At 42.7% G+C, this 23,446-nt stretch overlaps 1 protein-coding gene across 4 annotated transcripts in view; it reads left to right on the top strand.

Moving 5' to 3' along the window:
• The window catches only part of LOC140200061 (CRACD-like protein), a 202,602-nt gene extending 188,789 nt beyond the window's left edge, over positions 1-13,813 (top strand). For all 4 annotated transcript variants that reach the window (XM_072262767.1, XM_072262769.1, XM_072262766.1 and 1 more), the window contains 2 exons: positions 6,730-6,877; positions 9,386-13,813. In XM_072262767.1, coding sequence (XP_072118868.1) covers positions 6,730-6,877; positions 9,386-9,549 — 312 coding nt within the window. In that variant the 3' untranslated portion in view covers positions 9,550-13,813. The remainder of the gene's footprint in view (positions 1-6,729; positions 6,878-9,385) is intronic.
• The last annotated feature ends 9,633 nt before the right edge of the window (positions 13,814-23,446 follow it).

The following is a 23,446-nucleotide window of genomic DNA, read 5'->3' as shown; positions in this document are numbered from 1 at the left end:
AGGGAAGTCCCAACCTTTTTGAGGAAACTCCCAACACTTTGAGGAACATCTCCTCCAAATGAGGAACGCTAATCTCCTGAACTTGACCTTGTTTGGGATGTGGCCCTTATTTTGCAGTCTGTGAAACACACTGGTCTCCTTTAGACTGTGAATCTTGCTACCACACAACAAACAGAACAGATAAATGGGAAAACTAAGTTATGGTTTCGGTTCATCATTCACCTGTTGTCAAGTCCAGGGTAGGAGCAATTGGCAAATGAGGCCAAACTGTTCAAGATCAAAGGACTGAGGAAACTTTTTCACAGGCTTGCTATCCCAATGTAAGGTCATTTGTCCTTGCTAACAGCAATAACTTCTAGATAGCAATTATTAAAAGTATATGCAATTATTCTATAGCACTATATTCTATTGGTTTAACCAGGACTTAAAATTGTTTACACTTAATTTTCATAATTATGGGGGTCCAGTATCCTTGTAGGCAGGTTGAGTAGAGTTGTTGGGTGGGTTTAAATTAAATAGGCAGGGGTATGGGAACTGGCGTGATAGTGCTGAAGGTGAGGTAGTTGGTTTACAAACAGTGGCAATGTGCACTGAGACTCCAAGCTAGAGGCTGATAATAGGGCAAATAGGATGAGCTGCAATGTAAAAGGTGGACAAAATCAAAAAAGGTGAATACAGGACTGAAGGTGTTATATTTGAATGTGCTCGTTGTACGGAATAAGATAGATGAACTTGTTAGAAGTGTTATGTATATTGGCATGTATGATGTTGTCTGCATCACTGAATCATGGCTGAAAGAAGATTATAGCTGGGAGCAAGGATACACATCACCTTTAATAACTTTTAAGTCCAAGGATACACATTGTATCGAAAGAACAGGCAGAAAGGCAGAAGGGGTGGTGTTGCTCTGTTGGTGAAAAAAAATTAAATCAAATTTTCAGTAAAAGGTGACATAGGGTCCGAAGGTATTGAGTCATAATGGATAGATCTAAGGAACTGCAAGGGTAAAATGACCTTGATGGGAGTTATATACAGACTCTCAAACAGTAGTAAGGAAGTGGTCTACAAATTACAATGGGAGATAGCAGGTGCATGCCAAAAGGGCAATGTTACAATGGGGGATTTCAGCTTGTAGGTTGATTGGGAAAATCAGATTGGTGCTGGATCCCAAGGGGGGGAGTTTCTAGAGTACTTAAGAGATGGATTTTCAGAGCAGCTTGTGGTTGAGCCCACAAAGGGGATCAGCTGTTCTGGATTGGGTGTTGTGCAATGAACCAGAATTGATTAGAGAGCTTAAGGTAAAAGAACTCGTAGGAGTATGTGATCATAACATAATTGAATTCACATCAACATTTGAGAAGGAAAAGCTAAAGTCAGATGTATCAGTATTACAGTGGAGTAAAGGGAATTACAGAAACCTGAGAGAATAGTTGGTCGGAATTGATTGGGAAAACAACACTGGCAGGATGACGACAGAGCAGCAATGGCTGGAATTTCTGGAAGCAATTCGGAAGGCACAGGATATATAGATCCCAAAAAGGAAGGAGTATTCTAAAGGCAAGATGACGCAACTGTCTCTAACAAGAAGTCAAAGCCAACATAAAAGCCAAAGAGAAGGCATATAACAGAGGAAAAATAGTGGGAAATTAGTCAAATATTAACAAAAGGCAACTAAACAAGTTATTAAGAAGGTAAAGGTAGAATACAAAAGTAAGCTAGCCAACAATATTAAAGGTGATACCAGAAGTTTCTTCAGATAAATAAAGTGTAAAAGAGAGGTGAGAGTGGATATCGGACTGCAGCAAAATAATGCTGGAGAGGTAGTAATGGGAGACAAGGAAACGGCAGACGAACTGAATAAGTATTTTGCATCAGTCTTCACTGTGGAAGACACTAGCAGTATGGTGGAAGTTCCAGGTGTCAGGGGTGATGAAGTGTGTGAAGTTACCATTACTAGAGAGAAGGTTCTTGGAAACTGAAAGACCTGAAGGTAGATAAGTTGAGGTGGACCGGATGTTGTACACTTCAAGGTTATGAAAAAGGTGGCTGAAGAGATTCTGGAGGCAATAGTAATGATCTTTCAAGAATCACTGGATTCTGGAATGGCTCTGGAAGATTGGAAAATTGCAAATATCATTCCACTCTTCAAAAAGGGAGAGAGGCAGAAGAAAGGAAACTATAGGCCAGTTAGTCTGACCTCAGTGGTTGGGAAGATGTTGGAGTTGATTACTAAGGATGTGGTTTCGGAATACTTGGAGGCACATGATAAAATAGGTCATAGTCAGCATAACTTCCTCAGGGAAATCTGTTGGAATTCTTTGAAGAAATTACAAGCAGGATAGACAAAGGAGAACCAGTTGATAGTGTGTATTTGGATTTTCAGAAGTCCTTTGACAAGGTGCCACACATGAGGCTGCTTAACAAGCTACAAGCCCATGGAATTACAGGAATGATTCTACTATAGATAAACCAGTGGCTGATTTGCAGGAGGCGAAGTGTGGGAATAAAAGGAGCCTTTTCTGTTTGGCTGCTGGTGGCTAGTGATGTTCCACAGGGATCTATGTTGGGACTGATTCTTTTACGTTATATGTCAGTGATTTGGATGTTGGAATTGATGGCTGTGTTCCAAGGTTTGTAGACGATTCAAAGATAGGTGGAGGGGCAAGTAGCTTTGAGGAAGTAGAGAGGCTACAGAAGGACTTAAATAGATTGAGAGAATGGGCAAAAAAATGCAGATGGAATACTGTGTTGGGAAGTGTATGTTCATGCACTTTGGTAGAAGAAATGACAGGATTGACTTTTTTCTAAATGGAGATAAAATACAAAAAACTGAGGCACAAAGGGACTTTGGGATCCATGTGTGGGATTCCCTGAAGGTTAATTTGCAGATCGAGTCTGTGTTATGGAAGGCAAATGCAACATTAGCATTCATTTCAAGAGGACTAGAATATAACAGTAAGGATGTAATGTTGAGACTTTATAAAGTACAGCTGAGGCCTCCCTTGGAGAATTGTGAGCAGTTTTGGGCCCTTATCTTAGAAAGGATGTGCTGAAACTGGAGAGAGTTCAAAGGAGGTTCATGAAAATGATTCCAGAATTGAATGGCTTATCACATGAAGAGTGTTTGATGGCTCTGGGTCTGAATTCAGTGGAATTCAGAAGAATGAGGGCTGACCTCTTTGAAACCTATTGAATGTTGAAAGGCCTTGATAGAGTGGATGTGGAGAGAATGTTTCCTTTGGCGGGAGAGTCTAAGACCAGAGGATACAGCCTCACGATAGAGAGGCGTCCTTTTGGAACGGAGTTGAGGAGGAATTTAGGTAAATCTGTGGAATTCGTTGCCACAGGCAGATGTGTAGGCAAAGTCTGTATATATATTTAAGGTAGAGGTTGATAGATTCTTGATTGGTCAGGTCACAAAGGAATGCAGGGAGAAGGCAGGAAAATGGGGCTGAGAGGAAAATTTGATCGACCGTGATGAAATGGTGGAGCAGACTCAATGGGCCAAATGACCTACTTCTGCTCCTATGTCCTATGGTCTAATTAGATGGACTCTTGCCCTTAAAAACTCACTTGCTGTGGCCTTGCACCATATTGACCACTGCAGCTGCATTTTCTCTGTAACTGTAACACTCCATTCTGCATTGTTACTGCTTATCCCTTGTATTACCTCAACTTACTGATGTGCCAAAATGATCAGCATGGAAGTAATGTAAAAAAAAGATTTACATTGTACCTGGATCCATGGGTCAATAATAAACTAGTCTACTTTTGGAAAGTGGATTTTTTTGTTCTGTATACTCTTGGGCTGCACATATGAAAGTCTGACCGTTGTCATCTAGATATTAACTAGCCTACCAAGCTGTCAGTTGCTGGCAACTCAAATGTAGGATTTGTGCAGTGTCTTAATTTCCTCAACATTTACCATTGTCACACAGTTTTGTAATTGAGTTCTGGATTGTGTTGGCTCTGCATTTATCTCCCAGTCTTTGCAATTTATTTCCAAACCATTCAGGTTGTCCGTAAGGATTTTTACCGTCCTTATTTGTTCACAGAAATTATCTGTTGGGAAGATGGCAAACTGCTTCTAATCAATAATCCAGGAAGCAGCCTGTCCCCATTGATCCTTGCCAATCATCTTATCATTGCACCATGCAAACCATCCTATCTGGATGCATTGCAACTTAGTATCGCAACTGCTCTGCCTGTGACTGCAAGAAACGGCAGATAGTTGTGGACACAGCTCAGCATATCATCACACCATAGACTGGGTCTGTATTTCTCATTGCCTCTATAAAGCAAACTGCATAATCAAAGACCCCAGACATCTCAGACATCGTCTCTTCCATTGGACATAAGATACAGAAGCCTGAAAGCATATATCACCAGACTCAAGGACAGCCTCAACAGCACTGTTGTAAGAATATTGAAAGGTTCCCTAGTACAGTAAGATGGACTCCTGACTTCACAATTCCTTGTGCTTTAGAAGAGGAGTTGAGGACAGCATCGATCAACCACGATCGCCTTGAATGGTGAGGCAGGTTTGAAGGGTCTGGTGGGCGACTCCTGCTCTGATCTTCCTGCATTTCAAATTCTCCTGTCATCTCCCATGATACTGCAATTCTGTGCATAAGGGAGTCTCATGTGCTCCCAGTTTTGCGACAAATGACAAATAGAACAAAAGAGATCTTTGCACAGTAATCCATTGCAGGTGTGACTTATAGAAGGCCATTGTGAGAGCCAAGAGACAATCCCAAGTGAAGCTAGAAATAGAACTGGATGCACGACAGCTAAGGCAGGGATTGCATGCCATTACTTCCTACAAGGTGAAACCTAACAGCATAAATGACAGTGATTCTTCGCTCACTGACGGGTTCAATGCCTTTTGCGCACACTTCAGAAGGGAAAATAAAACTACACCAGAGCAAATTCCCACAGAATTTGGTGACCCTGTGATCTCTGTTTTGGACACTGATGTCCGAATATCATTTAAGAGGATGAACCCTGTGCCAACAAACTGGCTGGAGTGTTCACGGACATCTTCAGTCTCTCACTGCCACAGTCAGAGGTTCCCACCGGCTTCAAAAGGGCAACAATTACCCCAGTGCCCAAGAAGAGAAGTGTGAGCTGCCTCAAAGACCATCTCCTGGCAGCACTCAGATCTATTTTAATTAAGTACTTGGAGAGGTTGATTATAATTAGAATTAGTTTGCGTCTGAGTGAGGACCTGGATCCACAGCAATTTGTTTACCACCAGAACAGATCTAAAGCAGACACAATCTCACTTGTCCACTTGGCTTTGGAGCTACTACAGTATGTGTGGATTACGGCTCTATGTTCAACTCCATCATTCCCTCGACTTCAAAACTTGGGCCTCTGTACCTCCTTCTGCAACTGGATCCTCGACTTCATTACCAGGAGACCACGGTCACTGTGGCTCCATAATAGTATCTCCTCCTCACTATCAACAGATGCTCTTACGATGTGTGCTTAGTGTCTCTCTCTCTCTTTCTCTCTCTCCTCCTCCTCTTCCTCTTCCTCTTCTTCCTCCTTCTCTCTCTCTCTCTCTCTCTCTCTCTCTCTCTCTCTCTCTCTCTCTCTCTCTCTCTCTCTCTCTCACACACACACACACACACACACACACACACACACACACACACACACACACACACACACACACACACACACACAGCTCAACTGCCATCTATAAATTTGCCAATGACATCACTGTTCTTGGGGGAATGAGGTGCAGAGGAGTGAGATGGATTGGCTATCTGGGTGGCGTACAATAACAACCTTGCACTCAACATCAGTAAAGAGTCAGGAACTGATATTGGACTTCAGGGCAGGAAAACACATTGAGCAATCAGCAGTGGAAAGAGTGAGCAGTTTCAGGTTCCTGCATGTTAGCGTCTCAGAGGCTCTATCCTGGGCCCAACACGCCGATGCAATCACAAAGAAGGCACGTTGGTAGCTCTACTTCATTAAGAGTTTGAGGTTATTTGGTATGTCACCACATGCAAATTTCACATAGATGTAGGTTGGGGAGCATTCTGATTGATGTATCACAGCCTGGTATGGAGACTCCAATGCATAGAATTGAAGAGGCTTATGAGTACAAAACTCCCTAATATTGAAGAGATCTTCAAGAGTGAGTGCCTTAAGAAGGGAGCATCCATTATTAAGGGACCCTTACCATCAGGACATGTCCTCTGGTTACTAGGGAGAAATATTGGAGCCTGAAGACTGACACTCAACGACTTAGGAACAACTTTATCCCCTCTGCTGTCATATTTTTGAACACTACCTCGTCCTTCCTTTGCATTATTATTTAATTTTCTAATTAATAGATTTTATGTCTCTGCACTACACCGCTGCTGCAAAACAATAGATTCTATGTCGTGTATCAGGATAATAAATCTGATAGTGAAAAATCAGAATTATATTGCCAAACATTCAATTTCCTTCTGCATTTCTTTGAGTTGAAGATGGTATTAAGTCACACGATTAGTCAGTTCTAGCACATTGATATATTATTACAGCTAAAATCATAAATGTGGTATTTGTTTACTACAGTCTTGAGATTTTCATTAGTAATAGTTAGTGATGTTGCCTTCATTGGCCTTGTACTGGAATGCATTCCTGCTTTCATGCTTAACTTGTACAGTGATGTTGCCTTGCAAAATTGTAAACTGTACTTGCAAATTACACTGTTCTTTTTCTTCTCAGGATGCCACGAATGCACCCATTGAATCTAAAAGCACCCACCCTAAGTCATCGACCATTAGCAAGCCTACCCAAGATTACAGTTTGGAAATAAAGGCATCTGTGTCAGAACCTCAGAAGAAAACTTCTCCTAAAACCAGTCCTGTGACAGGTATGAACAAAGGCAATGACTTTTTTGTTCTTTTGGTACATTAATTGTAGAAATTTCCATCAAGGAACTTCTTCTATAAGCAGAGGTAGGTAACGATGTATATTAAAGATTGAATAAGTTAGGACTTTATTCCCGGGAGCATAGGGGATTGAGAGGAGATTTGATAAAGGCATGCAAAATCACGAGGGGTATAGACTGGGTAAATGCAAGCAGGCTTTTTTCACTGAAGTTTAGTGAGACTAGAAGTATAGGGGTCATGATTAAGGGAGAATGGTGTGCTTTATGGAGAACATGAGGGGGAACTTCTTCACTCAGAGAGTGGTGAGACAGTTGAACAGGCCGCCAGCTGAAGTGGAGGATGAGAGTTTGATTTTAACATTTAAGAGAAGTTTGGATAGGTACATGGATGGGAGGGGTATGGTCCAGATGCAGGTCAATTGGATTAGGCAGTTTAATAGTTTGGCTCAGACTAAATGGGTCAAACGGTGTGTTTCTGTGTCATAGTGCTCTATGACTCTATGAGATACGAAGGGATAAGCAAATGTTTGGTTAAAGGGTTGGTTCTTTGATTCTTAAAGGGAGGGGAAGAAGAGGGAGGTTAGGGAAGGATTAGGGGCCAAGCAGCAGGAAATTCTGTTCTCAATAAAGTGAAGACTAGAACATACACAGCATAGGAACTGGCCCTTTATCCCACGGTATAGTGCTAAACTAATTAAACTAGTAATTAAATGCCTAACTTCTGCCTATGCAATATTCCTCACAATCCCTTCATTCTTTACCTATTCATGCATGCAATGTATTTAGCCAGAGGGTGGTGAATCGGAGGAATTCATTGCTGTAATGGGTGTGGAGGCCAAGTCACAGGGTATATTTAAAGCAGAGGTTGATAGGTTCCTGGTTAGTAAAGGTGTTAGAGGTTACGTGGAAGAAGGCAAGAGGATGGGGTTGAGACGCATAATAAGTCAACCGTGATGGAGTGGTAGATCAGATGAGATGGGCTGAATGGCCTAATTCTGCTCCTATGTGTTATGTTACTACCTGAGAGCCTTTTAAATTCTCTCTTACTTGCCTCCACCACCACTACCCCAACTGCACATTCCAAGCACCCACCTCTCTCTGTGTAAAAACATTTTGTCCGCACAACTCCTTTGAACTTAACCCTCTCACTTGAAATCCATGCCTTCTGGTATTAGACAGTCCAAAAAGATACCAGCTGTCTATTCTATCAGAGGTTAAGTGTTGCCTGTTGTGCGTCAAGGAGTCAATGTAACTCAATGAGAGCAGTTCTCCAGCAGATGTACTGCAGGCAAATAAGATTAGCTCAGATGTCTCATTTTTCACCTCCTACAGCCCAGACACCAATTGCAGAGCACTCTGCCTCACCAGCAGGCAGACATGGTCCTAGTCCAACAGCTAACACAGCAAACTGTAGAAATCTATAACATTCTGACTCCTCTGTGAAAACTGCAGCCCACTGCTGGCAAATGCACTTTTTTTTTAGCGTGTCGCACCAGACAGTCAGCCATTCTTGTCTGGCGCGTGGTGTCAGGATTGGTCTCCTTTCGGATTAACCGGGTCACGATATGAACGTTCCTGACTTGACTCTTTTTTTTTTAACATGGCCGAGTGGCTAGCTCGACGCTCAACCCGGCACGGATGGAAAGCGTGCTTGGGGTGGGTGGCCCGACTTGGACTTGAACTTCGGAGTCTTCGCTCCGGAGTCCGGCGCTGATGCCATTGCGCCACCAGCCGGCCAATTGGCAAATGCACTGTCCCCTTTCCTATTCTCGAGCTATTCTTGCAATTATTTGCTGAATTGAGATGGAGACTAATCTGTTACCTTGTACAACTGACATAATGTGGCAGTATGGTAGTTTGAAGTGGCCAGCATCCAAATGACCTCTCCCCAAAATAGTTTAAGACTTGTAGCATTAAACTTCTGTCTCTTCTCAACTTTAGCACAATTTATTCAGCAGATGACTGGAGATTGACTGCAAAAAACAGCCCCACTTAAGCCTGTAGCAAGTAGTACTGGAACATAAATGTAGAACTAATTAAGAAGGACTGTGACAGCTTAATTAGAGGGGTACTGTACTTAAAGTAGAAAAAAATAATTAAACTGAGCAATGTTTTGATAATAGAAATCATAGTTCAAAGTATATTTTCATTATGACTATTAATTGCTAATTATAAAATTTATTTAAAGCCCAAATAGGACAATATTTGTATGCAGAGGAAGGAAATTGATTTTTGGCTGTTAATTATTTTGAAGATATTTAAAATAACATTATTTACATAACTTTCTGTTCATATCCGTGCCCCACATGACTAACATCTCCATGTGTCAAAGCAATTTACTTTTTCATGAGGTGTTTCAAAATGTTTCTCACAGATGAGACAAGGCACTGTAAAATTGCAAGTCTAATGTAATTAGTGTAATATGTGAATTCCATTTCTCCCCACATGCATGAGAGTATTTTTTTTAAAAAAGTCTTCTTTTTCCTATAGTAAATAAACATTCACCGGCAATGACACAGAACACTAGTGACAAGGATGGAAGAGATCAACACAGCAAAGATAAAGTTTCCCCTTCCTCCAATCAGCCATCGTGGATGGAACTGGCTAAGAAAAAGGCGAAAGCTTGGAGTGACATGCCACAAATCATCAAGTAGCCTCCCACGTGGAACCTCTAAGTTATACATGGAAACGTATTTGCTACTGGCTGTTGGATATGCATTAGTTTGTCTGCAGTGTTGATTGATGGAAAGGTAGAATCCCATGTTGGCAAACTGTAGATGATCTTTAGCACTCTGGCTTCTTTGTAAGAACAAAACTAGGTTTTCTTTAGTCTTCTACATCTAGCGTAATATGACACTGGGCTCTTGTAAGGATAGAGATATGGAGGCCTGTCTGATTTGACTACACATTCCTGAAGGGATGATCCAGAGACCATGTAACGATCTCCTGCCTTGTGCAGGATGTTACTGTGTATAAAAACATATGCCTTTATGCCTCCCAGTTGATTGCTATACTTAGAGAATTAGCCTCATTATTTTCTTGCTGAGTTTGTTTGATGTACAGGAGATGATGTGAGATGAACAAAATGGGACAAGACAAAAAGATGCAGAGCTGTTTCCTTTATCAAAAACACTTTAAAAGTCTGAGTTCAAGTGATCCACAAATCTCTCCATGTCTTCTAAAGTGTTCTCTCACATTTAAAAGAATGAGTGTTTTGGATCAGGTGTATAAAAAAACAAAATATATTTCTAAGCTTTTTAAGTTTTGCTAATTTTCTGTAATGATTTGTCATTCTGTATTACAGTTCCACTCCTTAAAAAAGCAAAACAATCACAAGATGTGGGAAAGGTGTGTAGATACTTTATCTGGTTAGTGATGGCTGTATTTGTACTTGGGTTTTTGCAGCATCTCACTTTTTTTTTACCAATTGCTATTTTTACTTCTGAGTGCACAGGTTACCCTGTAGTGTGTTCCAGGATCTGGATTGACATGGGATAGATGTGTTGCTTGCTTCTATAATCAACAGATTGGGTGATTTTAACTGATTAAAGCTGACATTAAAATCATGTCAGTTTCTCCCAGCTGAAGTGAGTAAGAAGCAGATATTTGGCTGTATGAATCGGCTGGACGATCAGTAGCTTGGAATAGGGGATCAAGTGAGTAAAACAAGGCCTAGATCACCACCTGCCCCATCCTTTTACTAATACAGGAGTCACTGACTGCATTGCAGCCAGTTAGCCCATAATGGACCCAGACATGACATGCAAATAAACCCCCTGGTATGGAAAGCTTTGGGAGCCCTGGGTCCAGAGGCACTACTTGCCCATCGATGCTGCACTTACTATGTGTCATGCTGCTGATAAGGCATCCATTTAACATGAGTCCTGGCTTATTGTGTGCATCTTCAGCTGAAGTACAGTGTTACTCCCTGGCTTAAAGAGAGCATTCACACATATCCAAAAATATTAACCACAATGGATGCACCCATTTACACGGGGAAATTGTTAAGACATTTTCAAGAATTTTGTCTCATTGTGTGAAAATTATATTGCCTCAGCCTGTGTTTAAATATTTGTAGGAATGCAATTGCACTATAAGTCTTATCCTTCTAATTGTTTACCATATACATAGGGAGTGCGAACTTTAGTATGTAAATATATACCTGCCAAATTATTTTGTTAAATTGCCAGAAGTTATCTTTCACTGTGATACAGGTATGTTTAGTACAACAACGTAAATATTTTGAATGAATCTTCAAGGACTTGTAATTCAAAAACAAAGTGCTAAAACCATGTATCTTTAGTTAGTAGATTCTGATCATGCATGTACTAATAGTAGTCTACTGAATATACACCACCACTTAAAATACAATGTTAAACTGTTTACATAGTAACAATGCAAAAAATAAGCAGTGAAACTTTTGTTCATCATAAGTTACTCAGTGTAGTATCTTTTGTTCTCTCAATATCTCTACAAACTTACATTTGCTCTTGCCATCTGCATGTTACTGGTGACGTAATCATTTATGTCTCAGTACATATTTGTATGTATGTACAGGTACCTGTGTATATATTTAGAGTACACTTTGTGATTTCATCGTCACACCATGTAACTTGTATTTCATGGACAACGAGTGAATTCTGTCAGTAATGTTAATTGCTGAGAAGTGTAAATACTAGAGTGCACTCTTGTAACATGTTGCCCTACTGCTTATTCAATTTTCTAAGTAGAGAGCCACGATTCTACTTAGTGAATGCTGACATGAGTAAAGAGGTTACAGTATGAAAAATACCAATGTTTTTTCTCCACCAGAGAGGAGACAATGTTAAACCTTGTGATAGCATTTTAATGTTGGATAGAAACTACAAAATTGATAAAGGCTGACTGATCCCAATGTTTTAAAAAAATACATTAGCGCTTGCTTTACTATTCTCTCAGTGACTTAGCACAGAAGAAGCAGGTCAGTGGTGGAACAGCATTGAGTTGATTTAGGATGGAGATTCGGTACCCTACTCCTTTTTATTCCTGTGTGCAATGGGCTATTGGCAGGGTGAAGCTCAATACCCCTGAAAGATCAGGAAACAATGAACTCCTCCTCAAACTGGTCTTTCATTATCCAGATGACCAATCCACAGAGCCTCAGAACAGAAGCATATTATGAACTCCTAACTACATTGACGCATGACCCAGAGCGATTTTGGGAAAATAACAGGGAGGATTTTCCTGTTTCAGGATAGTACTCTGAAAATAAACTGGCATCCACAGGTGTACGACACAGACTGCTGAAAACCATTTTGGTTATAGGCCTTCCATAATAAACGAAAATCAACCAGGGACTGCTAGTGAACAGCTGTATGCACTTAACTTTGCGTGCTAGGCCCCTGTACAGTGCATACATGGAAAATAACTGGTTTCTACAGCAGTGTATCTGGGTTGGGAGGAGTTGGGAAGAATGGGAGAGAGTCAAATCAGAGAATTGGAGCCTCAGCATGTGATCAGGGAGTTGTGACTTAGGGACTGGGGAGCGATGCTTTGTGGGCCAGAGGCTGAGGTTTAAGAAATGGGAGGAGGTTGAAGATTGGTGAGTGGTTGGGTCAATCTTGGGTGATGTACTGCTCTGGGTGACAGCGGCATAGACAAGGACTACAGGAGGATTTTCATTGGTTAGGTCCCAGCAGCACCAGGGAGCCTTCTCAGGGGAACCCCTGTATAAGTGGTGCAACCGCAGATCAAGCAGCTCTATTAAATCTATGTGGCCCGAAAGTGGGTATGGCATTGTGATCCAAGAGTTTCTTGGGGAATGATTTTATGATGTGTGCTTCTGATAAGGAAAGTATATTATCACGGGAGTGATTCATGACCGGAAGAGACTGGTCAAATCTCCAGAGTGAGGCAATTTGACCTGGATTTGAAGTAATTGCGTTCCACTGTGGAAAGATATCAACTTTTACACAGTTGATAGAAGCCTGAACGTCTAGGCCTGCATGTCTTTGAAAACACTCTTACATAACAAAGTACAGGCACGTACCTGATGAGGGACTGCAAAATTATGGATGCCAAACACAAAGAGATCTGCAGATGCTGGAAATCCAAAGCAACACACACAAAATGCTGGAGGAACTCAGCAGGCCAGACAGCATCTAACCCTGGATTTAACTCTCTTGCTATGGCCAACTCCCAGCTCCCTTCAGATGAATAGTCTCAGCCTGAAACTTCGTCTTTTCCATCGCTGCTGCCTGGCCTGATGAGTTCTTCCAGTATTTTACGTGTGTAAAGTTATGGATGAACTGTGACCTTGTCAGAGATCAAACATTCCAGAAAATGTTACCCTTGATCTCCCTGCCTGCTAATTTAACAAAGGACTTAACTTGTTCAAGGCAGAGAGGGTTGATGCTTGGAGAATGATAGTTGTACCACCTCTATGTATGTGGGCTCCATACAGCAATTTCCCTGTTAGGTCACCATATACCTGAGAAAACGTTCTGCAAAACAATGTGAGCCATTTACTCTGAGGCATTCTTATGGTGTGGTTGGCTGTATACATGGCATGTAGTTCCAACTAACGTTGAAATGTACAGTGCATTCCATATCAGTTAATCCATTTGGGAATTAGGGATTACTCAGCGGTGTCCCACTGTATTTGTTCAAAAACCCTGTAATAACAAACCTGGGAAATGCTGTGAGATTTGTGAATCAGGTTCATGCTGTGTAGGCTTGATGTTTTTAAAACCGTATAACTTTGCCAATTAGATGTCAGTGAAGCTGTTATGGCTTCAAGATCTCCAGTCAACTGGAGACCCAACATCACTGTTCTGCACTAGACTGTTAAACAGCATTGTCTTTGTGTTGCTAAATTTACACTACCTCTCCTTACTTTTATATTGCTAGAACTTCCTACTTGTTAAATCATGATGGAAATTAAAGGATTATTTTTTACTAATCTAAAGTTGGCACTCTTTGTAATGAAACCAGCGATTTATAATTTTTTTAAGCTTATCTGTGTCTGGATGGTATCTCAGCCTAACTTTCATTGTTACTGCGTTTTCAAAAAATACGATGATGGGCACCTGATAAATTTCGGAGCTGCATTGTGATATTGGTTTTCAGTGGAACTTCATGCTGGTGCTGATACAATTATACCATTATCCACTTAACGTTAAAACCACCAGCTCTACAACCGGACTTCAAAGTTATCCATCCAAACATTAAATGTATTTGGATAGCGAACATAATTATCCACCCTGCGCTCGCGGTTACAGGTACAATGTTGTCTTGTATCCACATGATGCAGCTTGCCAGCAGTTCTGAGGAAAACTACAGTATCTTCACAGGTATTATTTTATTGTTAGATGCAGTGAAAAACTTAAGTTTGACGAGCCATTCAAATTATGCTAAGGTTAAGTTTCAAAGCATAAAAACTTTGAGATATTACGAAGGAAAAGACAGTAATACCAATGTAATAGTGTTACACTTACAGAGAAAGTGCAGGTGGACTACAAAGTAAGAGGACATGATGAGGTAGGCTGTGAGATCAGAAGTTCATCTTTAACATACAAGAGGTCAGTTTTATAACAACGGAATAGAAGCTGACTTTAAGCCTGGTGGTACGTATTTGGAAGCTTCAGTATCTTCTACCCGATGGTAGTGGGGAGAAGAGAGAACACCAGGGGTGGGAGGGTTTAATGGTTTAATTTAATATCAGAGAACATGTACATCCTGGAATTCTTACTCTTCTCAGCCATTCACAAAACAGGAAAAAACCCAAAGCATGAATGACAAGCAGCAGAACCTCACCCTCCAAAGTCCCTCTTACCCTTCCCACACACAAGCTGCGGTAAAAGCTAAAGCATTTTTATTTATTATTATTTGATTATTTACTGATTTTATCTATTTAGAGATACAGCAAGGTAATAGGCCACTTCAGCCCGGCAAGCACGCACCACCCAATTATACCCATGTGAGCTATTAGCCTCCAAACCCGTACATCTTTGGAATTGGGAGGAAACTGGGGTACCTGTAGGAAACCCACGTGGTCGCAGGAAGAACGTACAAGCTCTTTACGGATCGCAGTGGCAAATGAACCAGAGTCACTGGCATTGTATAGTGTTACACTAACCACTACGTTGCCACGTCGCCTGTTATGCGGGCTGCTTTCCTGAGGCAGCCAGAACTGTAGGCCGGAGTCTTCTTCTTGTCCGAGCTGAAGGTCACATTCCAGTGTATCTGAACCGATTGCCCAGCCTCTGAACCCACCACCTGAGTACACGGATAGAGTGTACACTGTCCTTCATGTGCTCTGTATCCCTGGCTTTATTCTACCCCTACAACCCCATTCGTTTGGTCAGGGTAACTTTCCTGGGTGGAAGAGAGATGTCCAGGTCTGTGTTATGTGTGTGTGTTTTTTTTTAAGGTAACTTCATTTTTATTAATGTTTTAATTAATTTACATCAGGTTGCATTGTTAATTGGATTTCAACTATTTTAACAGTTGGGCATCGGAATAATCCTGGATGATGGGTAGTTGGACATTGGTATTGTGGAATACTGCCAGTCCGGTTCACTGCTTCGTCGGTGAGACTGACAGTGGGGGATCTGCGTGCCCTCGGTTGTAGCACGGACTAGGCCTTGTGCCGCAAGGTGGCCTGTTGCAGCCGCCCAGGAGGGGAGAGCCCAAAGGCAGCCTGGCACAGGTTGGGGGCTAGCCCATCCTGTCTGTGGTTCCCACCAGAGTTCGCTCAGTGAAAGACGAACTGGATTCCGTTTGTCTGCAGACTCGTTCTTGCTGACAACATCCATGTACCGTCAGTCTACAAGGTGTGACACTCATGGAATTGGGCTATATTTTTTTATGCGACTGTATATTTACTGCTATCTTGCATGTGCTCTGTGTGCCTCGTGCTATGTGTTACTATTGGTACTGCGTTTCGCACCTTAGACCCAGAGAAACGCTACTTGCTTTGGCCATATTCATGGATATCCATGTATGGTTGAATGACAATTAAATTTGAAAATGCTGGAGGAACTCAGCAGGTCCAGCCTCTGCAGGATCTCTTGTTTATGAGTCGGCCCTTAGGTTCGAGCACCTGAGGTATGGTTGCCAGTTATGATGTAGTCTGGTGCACCAAGGATGGAGCATTTGGGAGCCCTCCGCAGTAATATCCTCATGTGACTGTAAGAATAATGCAGGGAGGCCAGCTCAAGGCCATGATGAGCTCAGTGCTGCCCTGTGTTATGAGATGGGAGCATGGCTGGAATATTGCTGGAATAGTAAATGAAAGATGAGCTTTATTTGCCATATGTCCATCAAAACAAAACTCCACCATGGATGGTCCAAGCCTGGCTGCAAGAGGAAGAGAGTTGGGCATGGGGATAGTAACCTCATCCTGTTAAAAACCAGAGCTTTTAAGGCCAGTGTATCTGAAGGTACTCTGGAACACCAACAGAATCTCCAAAGACCTCATTCCTGGAAGAGGAAGGGTAAACCCCGAAGGTGGGCTGCACCTGGGAAAACCTGAAAGACTGGCCCAGGACAGGGTTCTGGCAGCCTTATTCCCCAGTAGGGGTGATAGGCTTAAGAAGACAAGACATCAAAACGTACGATGAAATGTGTTGTTTGCATCAAAACAAATCATCAAGGATTGTGCTGGGGGCAGCCTGCACATGTTGCCTCGCCTCTGGTGCCAACGTAGCGTGCTGGCAACTTACTAGCCCCAATCTGTAGATCTTTAGAGAGTGGGGGGGGGGGACTGGAGCACCCAGACAAAATCCATACAGTTACGGGGAGGACGTGAAAACTCCTGACAGAGAGCAGCAGGAATGGAACCTCAATGGGTGATCGCTGGCACCGTAAAGTGAACGCGCTATCTCCTACACCACTGTACCGTCGCACTAGTATAATCCGGAGAACTGGATCCAAGGACACTGTAGCAGCTTGGGAGTTTAAATTCTATCGTATAGATAAGTATGAAATGGAAAATAGACTAATTGCAGTGATGACTGTGAGGGTATTGGATTGTCAACAGACACACTGCCATGTGAGGTACAGCAAAGTGGCCTAGCCAGTAAAGCCGCTGCTTTGTAGCTCCATTGGCCCAGGTTCGATCCCAACCTCCGGGGCTGACTGTGTGGCATCTGCACGTTCTTCCCGACGGTGCCAACGATTCAGGTTCAATTCTGCTGCTGTCAGGAAGGACGTTGTAAATTCTGCCCACGTCCCTGTGGGCTTCCTCCAGTTTCCTCCTACGTTCTAAAGATGTAGGGGTTTGCAGGCTAATTGGTGTAATTGGCTATTAAGGCCCTACGCACAACAATGAGTTTAGTAGCCATCCATTTTTGATGGTGTTAGCTGAAAGATGGAAGATAAGACCATAAGACTTAAGAACAGAAACAAGTTGCTCCACCCATCGAGTGTGCTCCGCTATTTCCCCTTCTCTTTTAACCCCGTTCTCCTGACTTCTCCCCACAACCTTTCACACTCCGACCTTAAGAATCTCCACCTAAAATACACCCAATAACCTAGCCTCTGTAGCCGCCTGTGGCAAAGAATTCCACAGATTCACCATCCACTGACTAAAGAAATTCTTCCTCATCTCCATTCTAAATGAATATCTCTCTATTCTGAGGTTGTGCCCTCGAGTCCTAGATTCCTCCACTATGGGAAACATCTTCTCCACGTCCACTCTATCCAGGCCTGTCAGCATTCAATAGATTTCAATGACAGCCCATCTCAGTCTTCTAAATTCCAGTGAGTACGGACCCAGAGCCATCAAACACTCGTCACATGATAAGCCTTTCAATCCCAGAATCATTTCATAAACCTCCTTTGAACCCTCTCCAATGTCAGCAGATCTTTTCCTAGATAAGGTGCCCAAAACTCCTCAAAATGCTCCAAGTGAGGCCTTATCAATGCCTTACAAAGCCTCAGCACTACATCCTTGTTTTTATATCCTGGTCCTTTTGAAATGAATGCTAACATTGAACTTGCCTTCCTCATCACCAACTCAACTTGCAAGTTTATCTTTAGGGAATCCTGCATGAGAACTCCCAAGTGCCTTTGCGCCTCAGATTTTTGAATTTTCTCCCTGTTCAGAAAATAGTTTTCGTTTTTATTCCTTCTACCAAATCACATGACCATACACTTCCTGACACTGTATTCCATCTGCCACTTCTTTGCCTATTCTCCTAATCTGTCTAAGCTTCCCTGCTTCCTCAACATTATCTGCCCCTCCACCTATCTTCGTATCATCTGCAAACTTGGCCACAAAACCATAAGACCATAAGACAAAGGAGCAGAAGTAGGCCATTTGGCCCATCGAGTCTGCTCCGCCATTTTATCATGAGCTGATCCATTTTATCCTATTTAGTCCCACTGCCCCGCCTTCTCACCATAACCTTTGATGCCCTGTCTACTCAGATACCTATCAATCTCTGTCTTAAATACACCCAATGACTTGGCCTCCACTGCTGCCCGTGGCAACAAATTCCATAGATTCACCACCCTCTGGCTAAAAAGATTTCTTTGCATTTCTGTTCCGAATGGGCACCCTTCAATCCTGAAGTCATGCCCTCTCGTACTGGACTCCCCCTTCATGGGAAACAACTTTGCCACATCCACTCTGTCCATGCCTTTTAACATTCGAAATGTTTCTACGAGGTCTCCCCTCATTCTTCTAAACTCCAAGGAATACAGTCCAAGAGCAGACAAACGTTCCTCATATGTTAACGTTCTCATTCCCAGAATCGTTCTAGTGAATCTTCTCTGTACCCTCTCCAACGTCAGCACATCCTTTCTTAAATAAGGAGACCAAAACTGCCCACAGTACTCCAAGTGAGGTCTCACCAGCGCCTTATAGAGCCTCAACATCACATCCCTGCTCCTATACCCTATTCCTCTAGGAATGAATGTCAACATTGCATTCGCCTTCTTCACCACCAACTCAACCTGGTGGTTAATCTTAAGGGTATCCTGTATGAGGACTCCCAAGTCCCGTTGCATCTCAGAACTTTGAATTCTCTCCCCATTTAAATAATAGTCTTCCTGTTAATTTTTTCTGCCAAAGTGCATAACCATACACTTTCCAATATTGTACTTCATTTGTCACTTCTCTGCCCATTCTTCCAATCTATCCAAGTCTCTCTGCAGACTCTCCGTTTCCTCAGCACTACCGGCCCCTCCACCTATCTTCGTATCGTCAGCAAACTTAGCCACAAAGCAATCTATTCCATAATCCAAATCGTTGATGTACAATGTAAAAAGAAGCGGCCCCAACACTGATCCCTGTGGAAAACCACTGGTAACCGGCAGCCAACCAGAATAGGATCCCTTTATTCCCACTCTCTGTTTCCTGCCAATCAGCCAACGCTCTATACACGTATGTAACTTTCCTGTAATTCCATGGGCTCTTATCTTGTTAAGTAGCCTCATGTGTGGCACCTTGTCAAAGGCCTTCTGAAAATCCAAATATACAACATCCACTGCATCTCCCTTGTCTAGCCTACTGGTAATTTCCTCAAAAAATTGTAATAGGTTTGTCAGGCAGGATTTTCCTTTAAGGAATCCATGCTGAGTTCTGCCTATCTTGTCATATGCCTCCAGGTACTCTGTAACCTCATCCTTGACAATCGACTCCAACAACTTCCCAACCACCGACGTCAAGCTAACAGGTCTATAATTTCCTTTTTGCTTCCTTGCCCCCTTCTTAAATAGTGGAGTGACATTTGCAATCTTCCAGTCTTCCGGAACCATGCCAGAATCTATCGACTTTTGAAAGATCATCGCTAATGCCTCCGCAATCTCCACAGCTACTTCCTTCAGAACACGAGGGTGCATTCCATCTGGTCCAGGAGATTTATCGACCTTTAGCCTATTCAGCTTCCTGAGTACGTAATTGTGACTGCGCACACTTCTCTTCCCTGGCACCCTTGAGTGTCCGGTATCCTGCTGTCTTCCTCAGTGAAGACTGATGCAAAATACTTGTTCAGTTCCTCTGCCATCTCCTCATCTCCCATTACAATTTCTCCAGTATCATTTTCTATTGGTCCTATATCTACTCTCACCTGTCTTTTACTCTTTATATACTTGAAAAAGCTTTTAGTATCCTCTTCGATATTATTTGCTAGTTTCCTTTCATAGTTAATCTTTTCTCTCTTAATGACCTTCTTTGTTTCCTTTTGTAAGGTTTTAAAAACTTCCCAATCCTCTGTCTTCCCACTAATTTTTGCTTCCTTCTATGCCCTCTCCTTTGCTTTAACTTTGGCTTTGATTTCTCTTGTCAACCACGGTTGCATCCTTTCTCCACTCGAAAATTTCTTCTTTCTTGGAATATACCTGTCTTGCACATTCCTCATTTCTCGTATAAACTCCAGCCACTGCTGCTCTGCCATCTTTCCCGCCAGTGTCTCTTTCCAGTCAACTTTGGCCAGTTCCTCTCTCATGCCACTGTAATTTCCTTTACTCCACTGAAACACCGACACATCAGATTTAGCTTCTCTTTTTCTAATTTCACAGTGAATTCAATCATGTTATGATCACTGCCTCCTAAGGGTTCCTTCACCTCAATCTCTCTAATCACCTCCGGTTCATTACACAATACCCAATCCAGTACAGCCGATCCCCTAGTGGGCTCAACAACAAGCTGTTCTAAAAAGCCATCTCGCAGACATTCTACAGATTCTCTCTCTTGAGATCCAGTGCCGACCTGATTTTTCCAATCTACTCGCATGTTAAAATCCCCCACAATTATCATAACACTGCCCTTCTGACAAGCCTTTTCTATTTCCTGTTGTAATTTGTAGTCCACATCCCTGCAGCTGTTTGGAGGCCTATAAATAACTGCCATCAGGGTCCTTTTACCCCTGCTATTCCTTAGCTCAACCCATAAAGATTCTGCACCTTCCGATCCTATATCACCTCTTTCTAATGATTTAATATCATTTCTTACCAATAAAGCCACGCCTCCCCCTCTGCCTACCTTTCTATCCTTCCGATACACCATGTATCCTTGGACGTTCAGCTCCCAGAGACATGCATCCTTTAGCCAGGTCTCAGTGATGGCCACAATATCATACCTGCCAATCTGTAGCTGTACAACAAGATCATCCACCTTATTCCTTATGCTGCGTGCATTTAAGTACAACACCTTAAGACCAGTATTTGATACTTGTTGCTTTGACTTCACTGCAACTTTATTGCACTGCAACTCATCCCAATGGCTACACATTTGCCCCATCACCTGCCTGTCTTTCCTGACATCTTTACTGATCACTATCTTAGATTTATTTCTGTTTTCCCCTTCCTCCGCTCTATCATTCCGGTTCCCATCCCCCTGCCAAATTAGTTTAAAGCCTCCCTAACAGCTCTATTAAACTTTCCCGCCAGGATATTGGTCCCCTTCGGGTTCAGGCGTAACCTGTCCTTTTTGAACAGGTCATACTTTCCCCAGAAGAGATCCCAATTATCTAAGAATCTGAAGCCCTGCCCCCTACACCAGTCTCTCAGCCAGGCATTCATCTGCCTGATCCGACTACTCTTGCCCTCGCTAGCACGTGGCACAAGTAGCAATCCCGAGATTACTACCCTGGAGGTCCTGCTTCTCAGCTTCCTTCCTAACTCCTGGAAATCTCTCTTCAGGACCTCCTCCTTTGTCCTCTCCATGTCATTGGTACCAACATGTACCAAGACAACTGGCTGCTCACCCTCCCCCTTTAGAATATTCAGGACCCGATCCGAGACCCTGGCACCTGGGAGGCAACACACCATGCGGGTATCTCTATCAGGCTCACAGAATCTCCTGTCTGTTCCCCTGACTATGGAATCCCCTATGACTACCACATTTCTCTTCTCCCTCCTTCTCTCCTGCACAACAGCGCCAAGCTCAGTGCCAGAGACCCGGTCACCGTGGGCGTCCCCTGTCAGGTCATCCCCCTCAACAGCATCCAGAACAAGATATTTGTTGCTGAGGGGGACAGCCACAGGGGTGCTTTCCACTATCCGGGCATTTCCCTTCCCTCTCTTGACAGTGACTCAGTGTTCTGACTCCTGTAGCCTAGGGATGACTACCTCCCTGTAGCTCCTGTCTATCACCTCTTCACTTTCCCTGATAAGCAGTAGGTCATCAAGCTGCTGCTCCAGATCCCTAACACGGTCTCTGAGGAGCTGCAACTTGGTGCACCTGGCGCAGATGTGGCCATCAGGGAGGCTGGAAGTCTCCCAGGATTCCCACATCTGACACCCTGAACAAAACCATCGATTCCATCATCTAAATCATTGACATACAATGTAAAAAGAAGAGTTCCCAATGCCAACCGCTGTGGAACGCTGCGAGTCACAAGCAGCCAATCACAAAAAGCTTCCTTTATTCCCACTCTTTGCCTCCTGCCAATCAGCTAACACTCTACCTATGCTGGTATCTTTCCTGTAATACCATAGGCTCTTGTGTTGCTAAGCAGCCTCATGTGCAACACCCTGTCAATGGCTTTCTGAATAACTAGGATGCTGACTGTTTTTCTTAGAGAAAGCTACCAAGATGAACTTTGGACTTTAGAACTACCAAAATGGAATTTTGATAGTCTCTTGAACAGAAAGGCAGGACCTTGATTTGATCAGTTCTTTGAGAACATCACTTCAGAGTGAATGTTGCCAAATCAGTCAAAATTTAAACATTATAGACTCTGATTTTATTGAATTATAGAGTCACTGCCTTTAGGGGTTCTTGTATCTGGTGAAAGTTATTTTAGTCCCAAACATTGTTTCTTTAAGTACTGAATGATGTGAATTATGCAAGAATTATGTCTTGATTGGTGAATGGGCTATGGAATGTCATCATACAGGAGGAACAGGAGTGGCAGGTTTGTGGGCCAAGGGAGGTCCAGGAGCCTGGAAGAACACAACTGGGTCAATTGGTCCACAAGGTAAGGTTGTAAAACTTAGTTAGCTGGGCCTCTTACAACCTATGATTGAGCAGACAGCTTCATGAGAAGTCATAATTAGTTGGCGTCAATGTTTCCAGTTAATGAAGCAAAATTGATCCAAGTTATGCCAGATCTGCACATTTAAAAATGATTTTGCTGATTTGAATTGGGTGTACGCCAGGGAAATAGAGCACTTCAGCACAGTACAGGACCTACAGTCTGTGAAGTTGTGCCAGCCTTTGACCATGCTCTAAGATCAATCTAACCCCTCCCTCCCACAAAGCCTGACATTTTTTCTATCATCCATGTGCCTATCTAAGAGAATCTTAAATGTTCCTAATATATTTGCCTCTACCGTCACCCAGAAGGACATTCCACCCACCCTCCACTCTCTGTAAAAAAAAAGAAACTACCTCTGACATCGCCCTTAAACTTTCCTCCAATCACCTTAAAATTATGCCCTCTCATATTAGTCATTTCTGCCCTGAGAAAAATTCTCCAGCTATCCATTTGATCTATTTCTCTTGTCTTGCTTGTTTGCTACTGTTGTTCAGGAAGATTTAAATTAACGTGGCAGGGGGATGGGAACAAGTGCAGAGAGACAGAGGGGTGTAAAATGAGGGTAGAAGCAAAGAGTAGTAAG

The sequence above is a fragment of the Mobula birostris genome, chromosome 7, assembly GCF_030028105.1.
Source record: "Mobula birostris isolate sMobBir1 chromosome 7, sMobBir1.hap1, whole genome shotgun sequence".
In the NCBI taxonomy this organism is placed as follows: domain Eukaryota; kingdom Metazoa; phylum Chordata; class Chondrichthyes; order Myliobatiformes; family Myliobatidae; genus Mobula; species Mobula birostris.
Note: the sequence above shows the minus strand (reverse complement) of the source record. Positions and strands in the feature narration are given on the sequence as shown.